Source organism: Saccopteryx leptura, chromosome 5, assembly GCF_036850995.1.
Source record: "Saccopteryx leptura isolate mSacLep1 chromosome 5, mSacLep1_pri_phased_curated, whole genome shotgun sequence".
In the NCBI taxonomy this organism is placed as follows: domain Eukaryota; kingdom Metazoa; phylum Chordata; class Mammalia; order Chiroptera; family Emballonuridae; genus Saccopteryx; species Saccopteryx leptura.
Genome location: NC_089507.1, coordinates 202,114,230 through 202,139,320, shown reverse-complemented (window position 1 = coordinate 202,139,320; position 25,091 = coordinate 202,114,230). Strand labels below are relative to the sequence as shown.

The window sequence follows — 25,091 nt, the reverse complement described above, 5'->3', positions numbered from 1 at the left end:
AGAAGCACCTCTGTCCCCATAGAGACCTGGAGACACTCGGAGGCACCCTCTGGGCCTTGAAAGTCTGCCTTTTCCCTTTAAAATGAATTAGGTTTTTGTGTTAGACTCACTGATTATTTAAATGATAATTTTAAAAAAGATTTTATTCATTTAGAAGGGAGAGAGAAGAGGGGGAGGAGCAGGAAGCATCAACTCCCATATGTGCCTTGACCAGGCAAGCCCAGGATTTCAAACCGGTGACCTCAGTGTTTCAGGTCAATGCTTTATCCACTGCGCCACCATAGGTCAGGCTTATTCAGATTCTTTAATATAAGAATTGCTTTTACTGCAAAACAAAATTCAAATAAAACAGCCCCTCTACATAATAATCCAGCGAAATGAATGTTCCAGAAAGAAGCAGTTTGCTTAGCTTGGCTCTATGTAACTGTCTGTCCCCTGTCCCCAGTGACCTACTGTAAGAGAAGCACCAGATTTAATGGCCTAAGGGTCCCCAGAAGGGTCATTGTTCTTTTAAAATACGTTTATATATATATATATTTAAAGCAGAGAAGGAGTAATCATGCACACAATAAAAAATAATCAGAAGAAGAAAAAGAAAAAAAATCTACAAGTTCAAGAAGGTAAACTGTAAAAGTTTCTCTCCATTTCCTCTCAGCCTTCCCAGAAGCAAAAATCTATACATGTTCTCACATGTTTTAAAAAACATGGGTGTTTAAATTATTGCAGTAATCGTTTCAGAAAATATGTAAGTCAAGTCATGCAGTACACTTTAAACTCACACAGTACTGTATGTCAATTATATCTCAATAGAACTGGAAAAAAATAAAAGCACAATATACCCACTGTCCTGCACCTTTTTCGTAACAGTAGGTTTCACCCCATAATTAGTACAACCCTTTCTGCTTTCCAGCCCAGGGTTTACCTTTTTGTGAATGCATAATCTATTTCATCAGCCCCTACTGATGGACATTTCGGTTGTTTCTACTGTTTCTATGGCCAGCAACATGGACATAAATATCTTGGTGTGTCTGCAGGCATGTGCGAGCATGGCAGTGGAATAATTCCTAGCAGTGGACGTTCAGGATGAAAGGAAGGTGCATTTTATATTTTGACAGGGACAGATTTGCCCACAAGCCTCCAGCCTGGAAACTGAGAAACCTTTCCCAATTTCGCCACCTGCTGCCTATACTGGGAAATGCAGCCTTCCTATAACCAGCCCAGGGCTGCTCCCAGAATGAGCAGGTGGGTCCCCTGGAAGGATCCCCCTTGTAGGGTCCTCTCCGAGCATCAGCATGGAGGAAAGGGCAATGGAGAGAAGCCACGCTCTCCTAGAGAAGCAGTCGGGGCTAGGATGTGTCCTGTGCTTTACACGTGGCATTCTGCAATCAGACCAAGTTTCCATTTTGCTGGCTCTGCCACCTACCAGCTGTGTGCCTATGACACGGGACCTCTCTGAGCCTCAATTCCCTTACCTGAAAAATGAGTTTAATAATAACAAACTTCCAACATTGATGACAGGAGTCAGTAAAACAAGTTTTTGACTCTAAAAAGACGTTGAGAGACATGACTAGGCAACTCACAGAGACGAAAAGCAAATGGCTGGTGAAACACAATACCATGTTCCAGCCTGGCCGGTGGTGGCGCAGTGGATCAAGCGTTGACCTGGAACGCTGAGGTCGCCAGTTCAAAATCCCGGGCTTGCCTGGTCAAGGCACATATGGGAGTTGACGCTTCCTGCTCCTCCCCCCTTCTCTCTCTCTCTTTCTTTCTCTTTTTCTCTCTCTCTTCTCTAAAATGAATAAATAAAAAAAAATAAAAACAAAAAACCATGTTCCATCTCAGTCAACAGCGAAGTGCGTACAGAGCCAGATGCCCTTTTTCACCTATTAGACCGACAAGGATTGAAAGGCTGGGAACTGCATGTTGAAAAGATTGTGGGAAAATGCAAATTAAAACAAGTTACCCGGCTCTGCCCATCAGACTGGCAAACAAGTGGGAAGACTGATAACATCTGGCAGGGTTATCATCTAATGCCTTTGGGTAGGCGTAGAAATTGCTCCATCTTTTGGAAATGATGTGGTAGTAATTAATAAACATTTTAATGGATAAGCCCTTTGACCTGGCAAACCTACTTCCAGGAAACTATCATTAAGAAATAAAATCACCAGATGGTAGAAGAGATTCTGGTTACAATGAGATACTAGAATAGCCACACACACACACACACATACGAAAACAATTATAACATGTAACGGCTGGAAAAGTGTCTGCATTTTTTATGTTAATTTTATATCCTTCTACTTTGCTGGACTCTTTTGTTTGAGTTAGTTTTATCATGGATTTTCTGAGGTTTTCCAGATTTAGTGTCAGATCATTTGCAAATAGGGTTAGTTTTAATTCTTATATTGGTCATTGATTTCTCTTATCTAATTGCATTGGCTAAAACCTAGAAGATATTTGTATTAACAGGGAAAAATGTATCTATATTGTTAGGTTAAAAAAAAATTGCAAATAATAGACATAACCCTTTTTTGCAAATGCACACACACATACTCTAGATATGTGTACCTGTCTCTATTTGCAAAATAGAATATTCTTACAAAACATTGTGAAGGGATATATATCAGCATGTTAACATTGATTTCCATAGGAAGCTAGGCTTGGAAGAGTGAATATTATTACTCTTTACTGTCTATATCTATGCATTTTTTTGTTTTTGTTTTTTAAGATTTTATTTATTCATTTGAGAGAGGAGAGAGAGAGAGAAAGGAGACACAAGGGGGGAGGAGCAGGAAGCATCAACTCTCATCTGTGCCTTGACTGGGTAAGCCCAGGGTTTTGATCGAGGCTTTATCCACTGCGCCACCACAGGTCAGGCCTATATCTATGCATTGTTAACCAGAAGAATACCATATGTTTCTTCCTTAATTTAAACAATCTGTGTTAAAGTTTGATTTCTAGTAACATAAAAACAAAGGAAATGAAGTGATGAGCAGTTGTGAGCACCAAATGAGACAGTGCTTAATTAACCTGGCTTGTGGTGCGTGGAAGATGCTCAAAAAGATAGTAGTTTTTTTCTTACTAGCTCAACCAATCCTGACAGTCACCTTCTAGAAAGTTCCTACTCCTGTTCCCATTTTTTTTTTTTTTTTTATATTTTAAGTCTGAACGATTTTTTTTTTTTTTTTTTCATTTTTTCTGAAGCTGGAAACAGGGAGAGACAGTCAGACAGACTCCTGCATGCGCCCGACCGGGATCCACCCGGCACGCCCACCATGGGGCGACGCTCTGCCCACCAGGGGGTGATGCTCTGCCCATCCTGGGCGTCGCCATGTTGCAACCAGAGCCACTCTAGCGCTTGAGGCAGAGGCCACAGAGCCATCCCCAGCGCCCGGGCCATCTTTGCTCCAATGGAGCCTTGGCTGCGGGAGGGGAAGAGAGAGACAGAGAGGAAAGCGTGGCGGAGAGGTGGAGAAGCAAATGGGCGCTTCTCCTGTGTGCCCTGGCCGGGAATCAAACCCGGGTCCTCCGCACGCTAGGCCAACGCTCTACCGCTGAGCCAACCGGCCAGGGCTCTTGTTCCCATTTTACAGGTGAGATCTTTCACCTTGCGCTCGGATGCCTCCTCCGGGGCCCTCAGTCTGCCCCAGCGTCCACCAGGGCCCCACGGCACTTACCCACCGACAGGGAGCCACGCGCCAGTTTGGGAAGCAGCAGGTCGAGCTGGCGGAAGGTGTGGAAGAGGTCAGCTGAGTGGACACGGTCCTGGGCCTGGCTCTGAGGGGTACGTGGCAGTGCCTCGACTCCATACAGAGTCAGGTAGCCGGCTCTGGGGGCAACAAGCAGCAGATCAGGAGTCCTCCTTGGTCATTCCCGGCCAAACCCTCCCACGGCAGCCTATAGCTTTTCTCATTCATATACCCAGCGAGCACCTACTTCTCCAACTACAGTGTGCCCGTAAAATCGTGGTGCACTTATAAGCGGTCACAGGAAAGCAACAAAAGACGATAGAAATGTGAAATCTGCACCAAATAAAAGGAAAACTCTCCCAGTTTCATACCTATTCAGTACAGTTCAATGTGGGCTCATGCATAGATTTTTTAGGGCTCCTTAGGTAACTATCCCGTATAGCATCTACACACTCGTCACTGACTGGTGGCCTACCAGAATGGGGTTTCTCCACCAAACTGCTGGTTTCCTTCAACTGCTTATCCCACCAAGTAATGTTATTCCTATGTGGTGGTGCTTCGTTATAAACGCGCCGATATTCATGTTGCACTTTGGTCACAGATTCGAATTTAGCGAGCCACAGAACACACTGAACTTTCCTCTGTACCATCCACATCACGACTGCATGGCCGTGGGCTGCTCCACTGTATACACGGTGTTACGTCATCATCTGCGCATGCGCACATGCTGCGCATCCTACAGAAACTGGGAGGGTTTTCCTTTTATTTGGTGCAGATTTCACATTTCTATCGTCTTTTGTTGCTTTCCTGTGACCGGTCAAAAGTGCACCATGACTTTACGGACACACTGTATATGCTCCGACTGTTCTGGGCCAGGAAGTCACTGAACAAAACAAACAAAACCTTCAAGGCCTCATTAAGTGGACACTCTAGTGCAAGAGGCAGACAACAGACAAGAGAAATGAGAGAACAAGTAATATGTCAGCTGGTGCTCACTGGTATGTAGAAGGAAGAGGCCCACAGAAGGAAGGGGCTCGCCATTACACTGAAACCTGAAGGATGAGGGCAAGCCAGCCAGAACAGTGCAGAGGGAGGGGGCTCGAGGCAGAGGGAACAGTGGGTACCAACATCCTAAGGCAGGAAGGAGGCAGGTGAGACTGGAGCAGAGTGAGTGAGGAGGATAGTGGGCGAGATGGAGCCATAGACCTGGAGAGAAGGTTCTGCCCCTGCAGAGGGAGTCAGGGCAGGCTCCCTGGAGGAAGCAGGGTCTGAGCAGGGACCAGCAGGACGAGCAGGGGGAAGGAAGGGTAAGAGTTCAGGCAGAAGGTAAAGCCTGGGCAAAGGCCTGGAGCTGAGGGAGTAATTTGTCCTGCTCAGAGCTGCCAGGTGTCACTGGTCCAGGCACTGGAGCTGGAGTGTGAGGGCACAGGGGCAGAAGTGGTCTGGAGCTGGCAGGGCTGGTCATATAGGGCAGGGCAGGGCAGGGAGGGGGGGCTGCCACCATGAGGAGGCTGGGTTTGACCTGAAGGGTCAAGCAGGAAAGGGACAGAGCCTGTGGGGTGTGGAGAAAGGGTGAGACACAGGAGCAAGTGGGCACCCTAGGAATGCACATACACCCGTGCGCGCGCGCGCACACACACACACACACACGCCTGCCTGCAGGAAGGCTCCAAGAGCTAATGTTTTACCACCAGTCACTTTTAAATGCTTCAGGACCCGACTCACTGGCCTTAGCTGGGGAGACAAACTGCAAGATTTCACTTCTTCCACGTGGTGGGGGGGGTCCCCTTCGGAGAGACACCACTGAAGCCCATTGCTCTCCCTTGAGCTCCTCCCAGCCCCTGGGCCTCCGGGAGAGGGGCTTTCCTGAGTAGAGGGTGGCCACAGCTTCCTCTCTGACGTCCCTGCCCGCACAAGGACACAGGGCTGCAAAAGTCAGGACACCTGGGAGTTGCCTTGCTGGGAACTTGCTGGGTGGTTTCAGATGCCCCTTTCTGGACCTCAGTTTGCTCCCCAATGACAGGGTGGACCAGACCAGCATCACACAGGCCAGTCACAGCCCTTGATAGTGTCTGCACTACTCCAGAGGAAAATGAGAAAATGTGGACCTCTTACATATCAAGGGTCCCATTTGAGTGAAGGCTCTGTAGCCAACCCCGCCATGACCCCAACCATGGGATGACTGGACAAATGACTTCGGCTCTCCAGACCTCAGTTTTCTAATCTGTCAAATGGGGTTTATAAAGTACCAGCCTCACAGAGCTGCTGTGAGGATTAAATGCATTAACACAGACTGAGCCTACATAGATGCACACACATATGTGTCATAAGTGTGCATGTGTGCTCACATGTGTCCTTTATGTTGAAACTGTGTCCCTCCAATGGTTTAGAGCTTAAATGTCCTTTTTTTTTAATGGAATAATGGTCAGTTAATGGCACCACCAAAAATCAAGGTACTGTCTCAACACCCCTCCATCACTGCCATCACCCCAATTGAGTCCCTCAGCAGGTCCCGTCAACTCCAGGCCCCAAACTCTCCCTGTCATCTCCCAGGTCCAGGCTGCCATTATCTTACACCTGAGCAGCTACAACAGCTTCCTAATGGGTCCTCCTGCTTCTCTCTCATTGCCACGCACTTGACCTGTGGCCTAGTCCCCATCCAGCAGCCAAAGAGTGCTTTTAACCTGTAAGTCCAGAAATCAAGACTTCAAAGAGGCTTTACTAGGTAAGGAGACCACAGCTGGAAGAAGCCTACAAGTCGTAGAGAATAATGGGTAGGCAGAGAAGCATAAGTCATATGCTTCAATAAGATAAATCCTCTGATAAAGTCTTGGATGAATCAGAAGTAATCAAATTACCACATGCAGAGTATAAAATAATGATTTTTAGGATGCTTAAAGATCTCAAAGCTACAATGGATGGACTTAATGAACACTTCAATAAAGAAATTGAAAGCGGCCCTGGCCGGTTGGCTCAGCAGTAGAGCGTCGGCCTGGCGTGTGGGGGACCTGGGTTCAATTCCCGGCCAGGGCACATAGGAGAAGCGCCCATTTGCTTCTCTACCCCCCCCTCCTTCCTCTCTGTCTCTCTCTTCCCCTCCCGCAGCCAAGGCTCCATTGGAGCAAAGATGGCCCGGGCGCTGGGAATGGCTCCTTGGCCTCTGCCCCAGGCGCTAGAGTGGCTCTGGTCTCGGCAGAGCGACCCCCCGGAGGGGCAGAGCATCGCCCCTGGTGGGTGTGCCGGGTGGATCCCGGTCGGGCGCATGCGGGAGTCTGTCTGACTGTCTCTCCCCGTTTCCAGCTTCAGAAAAATACAAATAATAATAATAATAATAATAATAAAAAGAAATTGAAAGCATCAAAAAGGACACAGAAATCATAAAGAAGAACCAGACAGAAATGACAAACACAATATCAGAAATGAAGACTACATTGGAAGGAATTAAAAGCAGGCTGGATGAAGCAGAGGATCGAATCAGCGACTTAGAGGACAAGATAAGTGAAAGCACGGAAGCGGAGCAGTAAAAAGAAAAGAGACTGAGAAAATCTGAGGAAACTCTAAGAGAGCTCTGTGACAACCTAAAGAGAAACAACATCCGCATCATAGGAGTTCCTGAAGAAGAAGAGAAAGAACAAGGGTTACAGCCCTTGTTCAATGAAATCAAAGCTGAAAACTTCCCTAAATTGATGCAGGGAAAAGTCACACAAAGTCAAGAAGCACAGAGAATTCCATTAAAGAGAAACCCAAAAAAATCTACACCAAGACACATCATAATTAAAATACCAAAGCTAAGAGATAAAGAGAAAATATTAAAAGCTGCTAGAGAAAAAAAGGCTATCACCTACAAAGGAGCCCCCATAAGGATGACATCCGACTTCTCAAAAGAAACACTTGAGGCCAGAAGGAAATGGCAAGAAATATTCAAAGTAATGCAGAACAAGAGCCTACAACCAAGACTACTTTATCCAGCAAGGCTATTGTTTAAAATTGAAGGAGAAATAAAATGCTTCCCAGACAAAAAAAAAAACTCCAAGGAATTCATTACAACCAAACCAATGCTGCAAGAAATGTTAAGGGGCCTGTTGTAAACAGAACAAAGGGGGAAAAGAATATAGTAAAAGAGAAATATAACCTTAAAGAATAAAATGGCAATAAACAACTACATATCAATAATAACCTTAAATGTAAATGGATTAAACGCTCCAATCAAAAGACATAGGGTAGGCCCTGGCCGGTTAGCTCAGTGGCAGAGTATCGGAACTGGCGTGCAGGCATCCTGGGTTCGATTCCTGGCCAGGACACACAGGAGAAGCGCCCATCTGCTTCTCCACCCCCCCCCTTCCTCTCCATCTCTCTCTTCCCCTCCCGTAGCCAAGGCTCCATTGGAGCAAAGTTTGCCCGGGCCCTGAGGATGGCTCTGTGGCCTCTGCCTCAGGCGCTAGAATGGCTCTGATTGCAGCAGAGCGACGCCACAGATGGGCAGAGCATCGCCCCCTAGTGGGCATGCCGGGTGGATCCCGGGCGGGTGCATGCGGGAGTCTGTCTGACTGCCTCCCCGTTTCCAACTTCAGAAAAATACAAAAAAAAAAGACATAGGGTAGCTGAATGGATAAGAAAACAGGACCCGTATATATGCTGTCTACAGGAGACACACCTCAAAACAAAAGATACACATAGACTGAAAGTAAAAGGATGGAAAAAAAATTTTTCATGCAAATGGAAATAAACCGTAAATCCAATCATCCCAAGCCTCTGCTCAAACCCCCAAGGTCACTCATCTTACTTAGAACAAATTCCAAAGCCAATAAGGCCCTCTTTCTAGGCCTGTGTCTTCTTCACAACTCACAGGCTGAGCCAGGTAAATACTTGGGGTCCCAGATGCAAGATGGCATCTTATAGTCTTTGCCCCAAGTGTCCCAAAGAGCTCCCCTCCAGCAAAGTCCTCATGGTTCTTCAGCCAGCATTAATGGCCAGTGCAGATCCAGAGTGAGGGGACCCACTCAGCAAAGTGGGGGCTGCCTGGGCTCACCTGAGCAGGGAACTATAGGAGAAATCTAGGAGACCCGTCTCACTCCAGCCACTGCCCACTTCTGTGGGGTCGCCCAGCAGGATTGTGTGGAGGTTGGTATACATGGCTTCCGTGAGCAACTGCAGATCTCTGTGGAGGAGAGTCCTGGGGCAGGGAACAAAGAAATGAGAGTATAGCTTCCAAAGGGTGATATCCACACACAGGTGCCTCCCTCCCCAAACCTCAGGGTCTCAGTGCTCCAGTTCCTTGTTGGCAATGGGGGCCTTTGGAAGACTGGCTTAAACATGATATTATTACTGTCATCATCAACAATGATAACTAATACTATTCATTGTGCTAAGCCCAGTGATCTCACCTCATCTTTTGACAACACTAGGGATAATAGTTACTATTATGACACTCATTTTGCAGAGAGAGAAACTCAGGGACACAGAGGGAAGTGACTTGCCCAAGGTCACCCAACCAGTAAGGGATACAGCTGGGATCAAAACCTTGATCTGCCAACTCGAGTCTGGACTCCTAACATCAGCCTATCCCTCCTCAGGTCACACAAGCTTGGATAAGGACTCCTTTAGACTGAGTAAACCCCTAGGTTCTTGGATAATTCAAGAGTGGAAAACTTCTGGAGGGGTTCCATGAACTTCCAGGTAATAAGTTTTTGGATGTTCAAGTTGGAACATTGTTGGAATAACAGTAGACATGGTCCATGTGAGATAATGTGTAAAGGGCTTAAGAGAGCACCTGGCACGTTGTAAGTGCTCAATAAATGGGAGCTTGACCTTGACCTCATTCCCTCAACCCTGCTCCAGGTGCTAGTCCTTGACAGAGACAGTAGCCTTCAACAGATGTGGCAGCCATGCCCAGAAGACATCATGCCAACTTGTGGGAAATTCCCAGAAACTCTTGGGGGCAGACACTGGAGAAAACTGGGGTCCTCCCTGGGCAGTGGGGTAGAATGCAGCCAACTGGGGACTCTTGTTGCTGGTGAGCTCTTGTGATCCCCCAGAATGGTGAAACGCAGGACACTCAGGCTCAGAAATTCTCCAAGCAGCTGTCTCACAAAGCCAAAGTCAGACTGGCCATTGCTCTCATTAGTGTTCACCTCATAATACTGGCCTTCCCTCAGTTTTAGCAAAACCTAGCCTTCTAGACACTTTACCTAGCTCTGTGAGGCTAGTCTTCCTGGAGACAGATCACTAAGGATTACCATCAGACTGTCTGACTCTTTAGGGGTGACACAGCATCTCATTTGCTCATTATCTTGGGTGAAGGAGAATGGGCAGTGGAGCCTGCAGACGTGGGTTCAAGTCTCAGCTCTGAGGCTTACTAGTGGTAGACCTTGGCAAGTCACTTCACTTCTCTGGGCCTCAGTTTCTTCATCTTTGAAATGAGCATTAAAATCCCTATCTCTCGGGACTGTTGCACAAATATGATAGTGTGCCTGTCAGACACCTGGTATGCAGTAGGTGTCCTCAGATGGTGGCTGGCGTCATTCTGCACCCCCTGCCTCTGGGATGGTGAGCAATGCCTAGCAGGTCCTCAGATGTTTGCTGAATGAATACAGAGTACATGTGCTCACATGTCCTCTTCTTGATGTAAGTATTCCTTATGTTTCAGCACCACTACCTAGCTGTGTGACTGAGGGCAGCCACTTCTCTGACCCGTGTCCTCATCTATAAAACGGGGCTATAAGTCACTCACCCTCCAGCCTTGTTGTGAAGACTAAGGAGCTCATGCAATGATGCCTGGCACAGAATATGGACTCAAAAATACTAACCACCCCTTCTCCCTCCCGTCATTTCACAGATGTAGGAACAGAGGCAGAGAGAGGGGCAGTGACTAGTCCGAAGTTGCAAGGCTAGGAAGGGGTGAAGCTGGGTCTCACCGACCCAAACCCGGGTCTCCTTTGACTCAAATCAGAGCTGCCTCCTGAGAAGTAGAAAGCTCTTCTTCAGCCCAATTTTTTTTAGTTGTTTTTCCTTTTTTGTTGTTTCCTCAAAACAAAATGTCCTTACTGGACCCCCGTTGTGGAGACAAGGGTGATTTGAACTAGCAGGTGGAGCAGATCGCCCACCCTGGCCCACCCACAGGTGCTGTCTTCGGGACTCACGGTTTCATCTTGGCCTTTTCATCATTGGGGTTGTAATGTGGAAGCTGCACATCGAAGATCCTCTCCATGAGGAAGACGGCATAGGCGTGGAAATCCAGCTTGGTGCGGGGCTCCCACACTACCGAGTCATAGGAGTGGGGGTCCAGGAGGACAGTGATGTACCTGCCGCCCACCAGCACCTGGGAAGTTGGCAGGTTAGAGTGAGGGGTACTGCTATGAAAAACAGCAGCTCTTAGTGGTCAAGGGCTTACTCTGTGGCCCCATCAGATCCTCAATGGACACTGGTCTTTCATCTACCCCTCACGGCCACCTTGTGAGGTAGGGACCACTATTCACCCATTTACAGCTCAAAAGTGAGGTTTAGAGAAGGCATGTAATGTGCCCAAGGTAACACAGCTGAGAAGTGGCAGAGCTAGAACTGGAATTCTGCACTTTTTCGAACCAAAGGTTGCGCTCTTAACCACCTCACTCTTAAGCACCTGCCATGGTTACCTTGGTTATTGTCATATCTCAGCAGCCGGGAGGGTTTCTGCCTGTAGAAGGCAGCAGCTATGTGTGCATCATAGGTAGGTGGATGGGTAGATGGACAGATGCATGGATAAATGCTAGTGGATTATAGATGGGTAGATGACGGATGGGTGGGTGAATGGAAGGGAGGGAGGAAGGAAGGAAGGAAGGACAGGTGGATGAATGAATGGATGGATGCTGCGGGGTAAATGCTAGTAGGTGTGCATGCAAGACCCACCGCTTTGGGAAGCTGGGCTTTGTGTGTAACACATCATGCTCTAATCCTGCAGACAACAAAGGAAGGGGCATTTTCCCTCAACTGTCTTCTGCAACGGTCACACAATTCTAGCTGCCTTGGTCCTGTTTCCAAAGTATGGTCTGTGAGTCCTGTTAATCAAATTCCCTCAAAAAAAAAATCCCTCATAAGATATCCAAGGCTAATATCCAAGAAAAAATGCTACTGGGTGGATTGTTAGATGGGTAGATAAATGGTAGATCACCGGATGTATGTAGGATGGAAAGATGGATGGATAGGTGGCTAGACGTTGGTTGGAAACTAAACGTATGGGTGAATGTTGGGTACATGGGTGGCAGGATGCTAAGTGGATATTGGGCAAACGGACTGAAGGACAAATGTTGAATGAACAGAAGTTAAAAGGAGACACAGAGGGTGGACAGATGGGTGGTGGTTGTTTGGATGTTGAAGGGAGGGATAGATGGAGATAAAAAAGATGTATATTGAGTGGCTATATAACTGAATGTTGGGTGAGTAGTAGCAGACAATGGAAACACAGACAGACAAGTGGAAGAATGGAAGTTGGTGGAAACTGACTATACAAATGAAAGGTGGATTGAGGTAGGTACGTGAGTGGGAGAGTGCTGGAGAAATCTGGGAAGACATATTGAAGGAGAGATGATGGATCCAAGGAGAAGATATACATAGAGAGAGAGATATATAAAGATATATAGAAAGATATATAGAGATATATAGAAAGATGGATGGGTGAGTGGCTAGATGGAGATTTCACAGAAGAGGAATATATAAATGAATGTCAGGTGGCTATTAGGATGGGAGGGTGCTGCTTAGTTATTGGCCAAACAGGCAGAAGGATAGATGTTATATGAATGGGTGGACATTGGATAGATGGAAGCTGAATGAACGGATGGAAATCAGATAGACGTACAAACATTAGATAGCTATGGAATGACTGCATAGCTCAATGTCGGGAACATGCTAGAGGGATAATGAAGGAGAGGATGTCAGATAATTGACGATGTACAGTTGGAGAGACATGGATAGAAAGTTGGCGGGACCACTAGATGGATGTTGAATTAGTGGGTTAGTGTATGGATGGATGTTGGAGGAATCAGTAAACATCAGGTATGATGGGCCCAGCTGCTCACCCCCTTCTCTCCCGAGAGGTATGAGAGGTACTTACAGTAAAGATATCACCATGCTTCTCCTTCATCCTAGTAAGGAAGCTGGCAGCATCTTTTCCAAACTCCAAGGCATAGCCCAGCCAGGGGATACTGCCCAGGTCCAGGGGAGGCTCGCCAGGTCGTCTGCAGAAACCACAGTGCTTATCACCACTTGGTAAAGCTGGGAAGCAGTGAAGTGTGTAGGACATGGGGTGTGGTTTGAAATGGAGAGGGGAGGGCAGGCTTCCCTGAGGAGATATCTGACCAAAAACCTGAAGGCAATGAGAGAAGGAGCCACGTGGGTATCCAGAAGAGCCTGCAGGCAGAAACAAGTGCAAAGGCCCTGAGGTCAGATGCCTGGTGTGTCCCAATAACAGTACAGAGGCTAGTGTGGCTGGATTGGAGGAAGCAAGGAAAAGTAGCAGAGGCTGAGGCCAGAGCAGTAACAAGGCCCAGACCATGCAGAGCCTTGTAGGCAGCTGTGAGGACTTCAGCTTTGTCTCAGGAAGGTGGGAGCTATGGAAGTTTGGAGAGGAGTATGGACATGATCTGGCTTTGTGTTTTCCTTTCCTTCTTTTTTCTTTTCTTTCTCTCTCTCTTTCTCTCTTTCTCTCCCTCCCTCCCTCGCTCCCTCCCTCCCTCCCTCCTACCTTCCTTCTTTTTCTCTTACAGAATCCTTTTGGTTGCTGAGTAAAGAATGGACTGTAGGGGCCTGAGAGCAGGAGCTGGGGGACCAGTGGATGGAGGTGGTCATCGCTCCAAGGGTGGGAATGCCTTCCACAACCGAGTAGTGTAAAGACACAGAGCTCTCTGAACCAGCGTGGCCCGGGGTTGTGGTCATTTCCCACTCCTGTCAGGCCCACAGAGAAGGCACCTCGTGGATAGGAAGTGGTGTATGAACCCTCAGCTTGTCCTCCCACGCCACCCTCAGGGACGGGCTGTTAGCTGAGGACAGGTTCATCACGATCACGAAATGAGCCTCACAATATTGTAGGACTGGCGCTCACAGCGGACCCCTCGCTACAAGGTCTCTAAACCCAGGCTAGGATCCCTATTTTACTCTTAGAATGATCAGAACCACAGGGATTGCAGAAAGCTCCCTGTCTGCTGCTGAGTGAGGGAGGGAGTGGTCCCACCTCTTCTCACTGTGGATTCACTCACTCCTTCACCAGATATTAACTATGAAGTAGGCACCCTTCTGGGTGCTGGAGACACAGGAGTGAACAGGGCAGGCAAAGTCTCGGACCCCATAGGGCGGACACACTAGTAAGCATAGACAAACAAACAAATAAAAGCAAAATTGTTTCAGAAAGTGAGAAGTGTGATAAAGAAAATAAGGAAGATGCAACTGAACAATGAAAGGAAAAATAACCCAATTTAAAAATGCACAAAAGCCCTGGCCGGATAGCTTGGTTGGAGTATTATCCCAAATCACAAAGGTTGCGGGTTCGATCTCTGGTCAGGGCACATACAGGAACAGCTTAATGTTCCTGTCTCTCTCTCTCTCCATTCCTCTCTCACTGAAATCAATCAATTAAATAAATTTTTTTTAAATGAAAATGCACAAGGGATTTGAATGGATAGTTATTCAAAGAAGATACACAAATGGCCACTAAACACATGAAAAGAGGCTTGGCATTATTAGTCATTGGGAAATTGCAAATCAAAACCACATTGCGGTACCACTTCACACCCACTAAGAGGAGCATCTTTAAAAAAAGACAAAGGGAAAGTGCTGGCAGGGATGCAGAGAAACTGAAGCGCTCCAGTATTTCTGGTGGGAATGCAGAACGCTGCAGCTGCTTCGGAAACTAGTCTGCCGGTTCCTTGAAAGGTTAAACAGGGTTACTACTATATGACCCAGCAACATACCCCGAAAGAATTGAAAACATGTTCCTACATAAACGTGTACGCTATTGTTCATAGAAGCCTTATTCATGAGAGCCAAAAAGTGGAGCCAACCCAAATGTCCACTGACTGATGAATGGATAAACAAAATGTGGTCTACTCATGCCTGGGAACATTATTCACCTATAAAAAGGAATGAAGCACTAAATCATGCTATAATGTGGAAGAACCTCAAGACCACTGTGCTAAGTGAAAGAGGCCAGACACAACAGGCCACAGATGATATGATTCTATTTCTACGGAATGTCCAGAAGAGGCAGATCAATAGCGATAGAAAGTAGCAAGTAGATCGGTGCTTGCCAAGGGCTGAGGGGAGTGGGGGGGTATGGAGAGTGACTTCGCATGGTTGTTGCGTTTCTTTCTGGAGTGATGAAAATATTCTGGAGTTGGACAGTGGCAACAGTTGCACAACCCTATGAATACACGAAAAACCACTGAATTGTACATTTGAAAGGGGTGAATTTTATAGCATGTGTATTATATCTCATTAAAGAAAAAAAGGATGATATGAGATCATGAGGGGGCTAGTTTAGAGAAGGTGGTCAGGGAGGGCCTCTCCAAGGGGGTACCATGTGAGCCAAGACCCAAGGATGAAAAGAAAGCGGAAGAAAGAAAAACATTACAGGCAGAGGGAACAGGAAATGCAAAGGCCCTGGGGTGGGAATACACTTGGTGAGGTTTTCACGACTGCAGGAGCCACTCCGGTCACAGTGGGAGGATGTGGGATGGGAGGTAGGTGATGATGTTGGAGCTGACCTGTGGACTATGAGGACCTGAAAGCCAAGGACAGAGTCTGGCTTGTATGCCAAGGGCAGTGGGGATCCTCTGGAGGATCTGAAGGGGGAGTTGGGAAGTAAGGTAGCACACTTTTAAAAGGTTGCAACAGAGAGAGCGGCAGCAGGGAGATGTGTCAGGAGACTACTGTGCTCACTAAGGAGAGTAATAATGGTAGAAGTGTAGGCCATGGTCCCCAGGGAGCCAGTCCGAGCATCCGACTCCCCACTTCCAGTACGGGGCGGGGGGGATTCTGTGCTTCCCCAGCGGTCCAGGGAAGCATCGACTTCCCTTCATTCTTCCTCCCCTCCCTCTCCCCCTTCCTCCCCTCCCTCACCCCCTTCCTCCCCTCCCTCTCCCCCTTCCTCCCCTCCCTCTCCCCCTTCCTCCCCTCCCTCTCCCCCTTCCTCTACCATGGCCTCCTGCCTCCTCAGTCTGGCTGTCTCCCAGCATAACCCAAAGGGTGGGACAGGCGGTGAATGGAGAGACAGGTCAGATTTGAGAGCCAGAGTTTGGGAACTATGGGAGCAGACCAGAGATGAGGCTTGAGGACACCGGGAAGTGCCTCCTCCAGCTACCTCCTCCTCTCTCCTCAGTCCCCACTTTGCCTCTGTGTCCATCACTGAGGAAACTTGCAAAGCCACAAGTCTGCGATTCTAAGGGGGTGCCAGAGAGGTACCAGGACCTTCCCTTTCCCCTCGTCTTTTTGGGAGCCCTGGATCAAGGCGACTTCTCCGGAAGGCTCTATTGAAAGGTAAGGTATCACACCAGCAGAGCCCGGAATTGGAGTCACCCATTAGCCCAATGTGCACCAGCCCAGGGAGACAGGACACGGGAGCAGTGTGTTTTGCACAAGAGGCAGGATGGCCTGGTGGTTATGAGCCCAACTTTAGCATCACACTTCCTGGTTTCAGATCCTAGCCATGCTCTTGCTGGCTGTTTGACATTGCTTCTCCATGCCTCAGTTTCCTCATCTGTAGAACGGGACCCTACTGACCACATCAGGCTGTGATGCAGATGAAGGGCTATGGAGAGCAGCGAGTGCCTGGCACCTCGTGACCGGGAGCAGCTGGGTGGGCCTGGGACACAGGCCCTATCAGACGCTCAGGTGCCATTCATTGAGTAACAACATGTCAGGCACTGTGCATTTTCTCAAGGTTTCCCTGCTTGGTAATAATGGCTAATACGTAATGAACTCTGGCTGTGTTGCCCTATGAGGAAGAAATTATTTCTATCAAGCCCATTTTACAGCAGCTGAAACTGAGGCAGAAGGGCTGAGTCACTTGCCCGAGGGCCCACTGTGAAGGACCTGGGTCTGCAACCCAGGCCAATCTGGCTGCAGAGATGCTACCCTGACCCCAAGTCACCCCAAGTGGACACTTGCATTCTCACTTTGCAGATGGGGAAACTAAGACACAGAGAAGTTTCAGCGACCTGGCCAAATGCAGGGTCTGAGATTCTCCCCAAAGATGTCTTCCGGGATGGGGGTGGGGCAGGGGCTTCCTTTCCCGCCTTTGATCCATCCTGGCTGCTGCTGGAGCTCCCCAGCAAGTCATGTGTTATTTCTGGCAGCTTCCATTTTTCCACAGAAAAGTCCCAAGGAGGCACAGACAAAGGCAGGAAGCTGGGAGCCCAGCATCTGACCCCTGGTGTGGCCACGGGCTCCTCCAGCCCAGGGCCCTCGATCTAACTCAAGCCCAGGCCACGTTCCAGTGTGACTCAGCCTGGCCAGTGGGGGCGAAGGAGGCTCTATTTTGGGGTCTGTGGTCTCCAGACTCTCCCACTGACAGTTTTCAAGCACTGCCAGGCCCTGGGGGCAGGGATGTAGGGCGTGACCTTCTCATCACCAGCTCCTGCCCACATAGCTGATTGCCACCTGTCCTCCCTGGTTCAGACACCGAAGCACCTTTTCTATTTCTCCCCTGTAGTTTTAATTCCCATCATGCGGCATCTTCCAAAAACTGCCCGTTCCTCACTCACAGACCCTACCGCCAACCCCGCCACCTGTCCTGTCTCTCTCCACTTGACCCTGTGCAAATCAGGGGAGAGGGTCAAGGATGGACCTCATGCATCTTTATGTCTCTTAAAGCAGTGGTCCCCAACCTTTTTTTGGCCACGGACAGTTTAATGTCAGAAAATATTTTCACGGACCGGCCTTTAGGATGGGATGGATAAATGCACAAAATAAAATTATGCGACCGGCGTAAAAACCGTGGTATTTTTAAATATAATTGTCGAACTTACAAGACAAGCGTCAAGCGTGAGTCTTAGATGGATGTAACAGAGGGAATCTGGTCATTTAAAAAAAATAAAACATCGTTCAGACTTAAATATAAATAAAATGGAAATAATGTAAGTTATTTATTCTTTCTCTGCGGACCGGTACCAAATGGCCCACGGACCGGTAGTGGTCCGTGGCCCAGGGGTTGGGGACCACTGTCTTAAAGGATCACACCTTCACCGGTGAAAGTCCATGAGGGCAGGCACTAGTTGTTGACCAACAGTGCCTGGCCCACAGTAGGTGCTTAATAAATATTCGTCCAATGAATGAATCGTACACAGTTGGTGCTCAGTGAGCAGCACCCGGCTCCCAGCGTGGCTAAGAGGGTTAAGGAAGCTAGCAAAGGTTAAGTACCTAACAGGTCATCCATGTTCTGGCTTGCCCGGCACAGAGGCAGGGGCATTTTGCTGTGCAGTGTTGGTGGACTGCCTGACCTCTCTGCCCAGAACTTTCAGTTCAATTTGGGCCTTTAATGGAACAGATGGGGGCTAGCTACTGCCCAGCTGAGTTAAAACAACCTGAGCTACTGTTTAAACTGCTTCACTCATTCTTTTTCCAGAGCTCACCTGCAGGCTGTCTGCCCATTAACCAACAGCCTCCCTAACCCTTCTTCAGTGACCCTTCAGGGACCCTTCATCGCTTCCCACTGTGTAGAAAAAGCATGTGGCCATCTGGCTCTAGTTTTTGTTTTCCTGTTTTTGTAATAGACACAGATTCAAAGAATTGTATCTCAACATAAGAACAAACAATAGGACAAGTATAGTGATAAATAGAACAACTGCATGTTGGAGAGGCAATAGGGAGTGGTGGGGATTGTGGCAAGATTTAGAGAGGGCTCTACTACTGAGCCCCAGGCAAATGCTGCTAGATCTTCCAATTTTTTTCACAAGAAGCTGGAAATCTGGAGTTTTGCGGGTGGAATCTCCCAAGTACACGCCACTCGCACCTGGGGTTGAATCCAGCCATGGACCACCATTTGGTGACCTCTGGTTAGTACATGTTGGAAGAAGACAAGATTTATTTGTTCCTAGAAATTCCGTATTCTTCAAGTGGATACATATTCTGCAAGGGATCAACCCTTAAACCACCAGAAACCCTCACCTGATGTCACTTGTTGCCTCTGGTCCCCCCAGAAAAGGAGCTTCCAACCCAGGAGACCTCTCCCATGGCTCCCCACATCAGTCACACAAGTCCAAAGAGGAAGAGATACACTCAGCCTGGCGAAGAGTCTGGGGCATGAGAGAGCAGCTACACGAGCCACTTCAGAGAAACAAGGGCTGGAAAAGCAAGGTTCCTGACACTCACCGGGCAGATCATAGCCTCAATTGCACAAAATTCAGATTCCTCACTCCCAGGAGAAAACATGCATGGGTTACCAATCAAGCTAGGCTTCAAAATCCTTGCCATAATTGCAGAAATTTAAACGTGAACTTAGAACTAGGTGACATTAAGAATTATTTTTTGTATTCTCGGGATAATAGAATTGCGATTGTCATTGTTTTTGGACACGCATGCCAAGATATTCAGTGATAAGATACTATGACATCTGTAATTTTTTTTTAATGTCGACGACTGTCAAATTGAGGTGATGGGTATATAGGGGTTCTTATACTATTCTTTCTATTTTTCTGTATAGTTGAAATCTTTCATAAGTAAACTTTTTCCATTTTAAAAAGAATAAAGCCACGGGTAAAGACAGAGTTGCTGACTGGCTGAGGTAGTGCCTTTTTCTTTTTACTGGGAAAAGCATAAATTCTGGAATGGGTTACATGTGGAATATCATTTCTGGGTGACCTTAAGGAGGTCACTTAGCCTCTGTAAGCCTGGGCTGTAAGACACGGTTCTGAGCATTCCCTCAGGGGTCTGCCAAGAGAAAGGAATGAAGGGGTCAAAGGGTCCAGAGGGAAAGGGAAAGAGAGGAGGGGATCAAAGAAAGGAAAGACATTAGTGAAAGTATATGAACATAACACAGAGAGATAGAGGGCAGGATAGTAAATTATGGAAGAGAGGAAGGCAGGCGGTGGGGGGAGGGGGCAAAGGGGGTAACAAGGAGAACAAGGAGGAAAGGGGGGAGATATATTCGGGGGTACACTTGTAACTATGTAAACACAACAAATTAGTACCAATAAAAAAATGAAAGAAAAAAAAAGAGAACGGAACGCGCCAGGGAAATCGGAGCCTTGCTTGTTTTGACCCGAACTTGGGATCACCAGCGACACCGCCAGCAGCATCCACCTCTTTTCCAGCACTTGGTTATCTGTCCTTTCTTGAGAATCTTCTGGTGGGAGTTGCAGCTCTTACTATCTTAACATCATGTGTTTCTAATACAGTGTGTGCAAAGAGTGAGAATTCATTCTTCCTGTGAATTAAAATGTCATGCAGCCAGCCTGACCAGGTGGTGGCGCAGTGGATAGAGCGTCCGACTGGGATGCGGAGGACCCAGGTTCGAGACCCCGAGGTCACCAGCTTGAGAGCAGGCTCATCTGGTTTGAGCAAAAAGCTCACCAGCTTGAGCCCAAGATCGCTGGCTCAAGCAAGGGGTTACTCGGTCTGCTGAAGGCCCCCGGTCAAGGCACAGATGAGAAAGCAATCAATGAACAACTAAGGTGTTGCAACACGCAATGAAAAACTGATGATTGATGCTTCTCATCTCTCTGTTCCTGTCTGTCCCTGTCTATCCCTCTCTCTCTCTCTCTGTCTCTATAAAAAACAAAAAAAATGTCATGCAGCCCAGATCTTTAATCCAGGCAACTTTGGTCTTGCTGGACCTCGGTTTCCTCTTCTGTAAAACGGGGGTAACAAGAGTGCCCCTCAACAAATCAGCAGGACAAAATGGGGTTGGAGGCGTAAATTGGGATCCCTATGGAGTCTCCCTAGGGTCCATGCAACTGTCCCCCTGCTGTCAGTGACCCCCATTCTCCTACTGCTCCCCAATACCCACTTGTTGACCCTCCCAAGCTGTTCATAGCTATGAAAAATGAACTCCTCAAAGATAAATTAGCTCCCTGGATCTAGCAAGAATGAGCTAATATAATGTTTAATTGGCATTCCTCCTAACCTCAAGAATTCCCCTACTATTATCATCATCCCCACTTTAAAGATTGGGAAACTGAGGCACAGAGTGGTTACTCACCTTGTTCTTATTCCTAGAGGATGGAAATTTCCATACACTGAGCACCCAGGTCCCCTGCCTCCCAGGCTCCATATTATGGCTGCCTCCATCGCTTCACAGAAAAGCACAGACTAGGAGGCCCCACGGGAATACCACAGCACATTGTCTGAATAGCAAAAACACTGGAAGCAACCTCAAAGTCCATCAATAGGGAGAGGAATACAAAGGCAAAAGGAAGCCTGCCACTATTCCTATTATGGAATCCTACACAGAACATCCAAAAGAATGAATTAAATCTCCAAGGAGCAACATGAAGGGCTGTCCTAACTAAAATCCGGAGTGGAAGAAAAGCCAATGTAAAGTCTGAAAACACCTCTGCACGAAGTGTCCAAAAAGCCTGACAACTTAGGAGAAAGAATTCATTTCATCACAGGGAAAGTTATTTATTGTCTTCCCCCCAACCCCCCAGGCAAAAATGATTAAATGCATGGTTTTCCATTTCACCTGAAAAGGTGTCTGATTGTTGAAGAAAAATATCATGAACTGAGAGTTCGGAAATTCAATGAACATATTGTTTAAAAATAAAGAGTTTCCAGAAAATTCCTGGGATTTTCAGACACTGATTTAAACACATATGCACGCACTTACACTGCCCTGTATTGGCTACAGGCTCACATCTACATCTGTAAGAGTAATTGCAAAAACAGCAGGGAGACTGAAGAGATATGACACCCTGGACTGGATCCTGGGGTACAAAGACGACATTAATGGAAAAACTGATGAAATTCAAATAAAGCCTGCAGTTGGGTTAGTCGTAACCGACCAAAGTTGGTTTTTAGTTTTGAAAAATGTATATTGTACTGAAAAATGTTAAGAGTGGGAACTGGGTGAGGGGCATTTAGAAACTCTTTGTACTACCTTTGCAAAGTTTCTGTAAATATAACACTAATCTAAAATGAAAAGATACAGTACTCTAAAAAAAGTCTGGAAGGCTGCCCCCAAACAGATCAACAGGAGAAGTCCAGAATTGTCGGAAGGGTGGTTAGAAGGGCTTATCCCTAACGGGGTATTTGTTTTAAGTCAAAGGTATTCAGCTAGTCCTTGTGCAATTCAAATTACTTTTTAAAACGTTTTAGAGAAAGAAAAAGACCCATTGCCAGCTCCCTGATTTTAGGTGTATAAGCTTTACTTTTTCTCCTAAATTGCAGATTCTCAACGGAGCAGGACAACCTTTGGGGTGAGGAAACGGAGACATTTCACCTGGGTTCTACCTGCCCAGGGCGGTGGGACCCTAGGGGAGGGAGGCCCCCTTCCTGGGCCTCAGCTCTCCCCTGGCAGCGGGCAATGCCGAGCCTACCCAGCCCCCTCGCCCAAGGCGGTGAGGTGGTTTCAGGGCTGGTGAGAGGGCGTCCCTTGGGGCCTCTGTCTCCCCCAGCCCGATTCTCCCGCCTGGAGGGAAGAGGGGAAGGCTACCCATAGGACTGCACAGAGCAAAGCCGGGGTCTGACACCAACCAAGTGCTGGATCCGGTAGCAGCTGAAGGGCGGGAAAGGGCTTCTTTCAGCGGGGTCACACGCTGCCCGTCTACGCACCATTCCTCACCCACGGCCCCTCGGTCCTCACCTGGAACCCCACGCCCCGCCGCCCGAGCGTGTGCGGTAGGTCGTAACCCGGGACCTAGCCCGGGTCCCCCACCTTCCCTCGTCTCTGCAGGAGCGGCTCGGCCCAGAGCAGACAGCGCGGGAGCCCCTTGTGCGGGGCGCCTGGACTCCCACCTGCGAGGGGCTCCCCCGGACGCTGTGGGTGACACTGGGAAGGTCCCCTCCCCCCGGGAACTCGGGCGGGGGACTCCGGCCGGGGCCAGCCGCTGGCCCGCGACCCCCAGCTGCATCCCGGGCGCGAGAGCGGAGACGCCCCCTTTGTCCGGTGCCGGCCGGTGGGGCTTGGGGACCGGGCCCGGCTGGCGGGGGGCGACACTCACCGCGTGCGGCGGCGCGTCAGCAGCAGCAGCAGCAGCAGCGCGGCCAGGAGGCCGAGGAGCACGGCCCAGGACATGACCCGGCCGGCGACCGAGCCTGCAGCGGCGGCGCGCGGGGGACTGCGGCCGGCCCCGGGCCTGCCGGCCCACCCAGGTGCCTCTCCCCGCCCCCGCGCCCGCCCTCCGGGCCGCGGCGAGGGGCGGGGCCGCCGGTCCCTCCCGGGGCCCCAGGGGGCGCTGGGGGCGCTCGTGGAGACCCCCTGCCCTCAGTTCCGGCCGCGACGGGCCCCCACCCGCTGGGCCCGGGACGGGGGGTTTGGGGGTGGAAAATGTGGGGTGGAGGGAGGGGAGGCGCGGGTTGGAGAGGAAGGAGGGGGATGTGGTGGGACGGGAGGGGTGATGGAAAGGGAGAGGAGAACTTCTGTGAGGGCGGAAAGGCGGGTGAGGGAAGGGCCTCCTGAGGGTGGGAATAGGGGGAAGGGAAAGGGGTATGAGGATGGGAGAGGGGCTGCGAGAAGGGGACAGGAGGACCTGACCATCTCCGTCCACCTGAACAGCCTCCACCACCTGCCCCCTCCGCATCCCATGTCCACCCAGAGGACTTAGAGACCTTGAGTTTTCTTTTTTTTTTTTTTTTTTTTTTTTTTTATTTTTCTGAAGATGGAAACGGGGAGAGACAGTCAGACAGACTCCCGCATGCGCCCGACCAGGATCCACCCGGCACGCCCACCAGGGGCGACGCTCTGCTCACCAGGGGGCGATGCTCTGCCCCTCCGGGGCGTCGCTCTGTTGTGACCAGAGCCACTCTAGCGCCTGGGGCAGAGGCCAAGGAGCCATCCCCAGCGCCCGGGCCATCTTTGCTCCAATGGAGCCTTGGCTGCGGGAGGGGAAGAGAGAGACAGAGAGGAAGGAGGGGGGGTGGGGTGGAGAAGCAGATGGGCGCCTCTACTGTGTGCCCTGGCCGGGAATCGAACCCGGGTCCCCCGCATGCCAGGCCGACGCTCTACCGCTGAGCCAACCGGCCAGGGCCGAGACCTTGAGTTTTCTATACTGTACTGTGCATGGGGCAGAGTGGGTTTGGGCTGGATTCTACCTGCCCTATATGACGTGCATACTACAGAGAGGTCGCAAGAGCTCAGACCAGTGACTGGAAAACACCCAGACCTGTACCAGGAGCGTAGTAGGGACTGCAGGTATGGTGGCCATTGTCAGAATTGCCTAGTGGTTAAGGAGCCAGCCTGCAGTGCCCGTGGCTCTACAGGAGACACCCCCACCCCCCCAGGGCACTGCTGAGAACCCGGGCTCCCAGCTGGAGGGCCTGGGCCTCTGCAGGTTTGCTGCACACTCACCACTCCCTGCACCTGCTAGTGTCCATTCTCACCCTGGCAGACCCTGCACGGGTAACTCACTCTCTCTGAGGCCAGTTGCTCATCTGGGACCAGACAGGTCAGAGCTGTACCTACCTCAGGGGGTATGTGAGGAATTGAGGAGAGTTTGTCAGTAACAGGGAGCTGCAAACACTGCCTGCCTGAAGCAGGTCAATTTTGTGAGCCCGTGGGCGGTGTGGAGCTGGGACCCAGAAGGTCTGGTTCTGATCCTGCCTGTTGACTGCTCGCTGCTGGATGAATTTAGGCAGGTGTCATTTCATCTTCCCAATAGCCTTCTGAGGAGCTGTTACTCCTCCCTAGTCTTCTGGCTTCAGCCCTCATCTCTCCACAGTCCATTCTCCCCACATTAGTCAGATCCTGTCACTGAACCCCACTCAGAACCCTCCATGGCTCCACCTCACTCAGAGCACAGCCCAAGATCTTATAAGGTCCTACGAAGACCAATATAATCAGCCTCCTCCGACCCTAACCTCCCTGACCTCATGTCCCCCCACTCTTACCCTCACCCACTCTGCTCCAGCCAAACTCATCTCTCATCCTTCCCCAAGTTATGCCAGTCTCACGCCCACCTAGGGCCTTTGGCCTTGCCACTTTTTCTACCTGGAATACTCTTCTGTTGGAGACTTGCACACCTGGCTCTTTCCATCACATCCACATCTCTCGGTCTCTGCTCCACTGTCACCTCCTCAGAGAAGCTCTCCATGACCACCTGGTCTAAATCAGTCACACCATCACCTTCTATTGCCTCAACCTTTTTTTTTTTTTTTTTTTGCCAGTACTTAACAATTCCTACTATCATATTAAGGATTCGTTTATTTGCCTGTTTAATGTTGGCTGTCAAGGCAGCTGGACAACTGTCACGTGGCCTCAGTGAATTTAGGACATCAAAAGGGAAA

General features: G+C 49.1%; 1 protein-coding gene across 1 annotated transcript in view; it reads right to left on the bottom strand.

The window, feature by feature from the left end:
* PTGIS (prostaglandin I2 synthase) overlaps window positions 1-22,966 on the bottom strand; it is a 39,746-nt gene extending 16,780 nt beyond the window's left edge. Inside the window, exons 1-5 of the mRNA XM_066387538.1 lie at window positions 22,811-22,966; window positions 12,775-12,898; window positions 10,829-11,007; window positions 8,719-8,862; window positions 3,678-3,829 (exon numbers count right to left, since the gene is read on the bottom strand). Coding sequence (XP_066243635.1) covers window positions 3,678-3,829; window positions 8,719-8,862; window positions 10,829-11,007; window positions 12,775-12,898; window positions 22,811-22,884 — 673 coding nt within the window. The 5' untranslated portion in view covers window positions 22,885-22,966. The remainder of the gene's footprint in view (window positions 1-3,677; window positions 3,830-8,718; window positions 8,863-10,828; window positions 11,008-12,774; window positions 12,899-22,810) is intronic.
* Window positions 22,967-25,091: the final 2,125 nt, after the last annotated feature.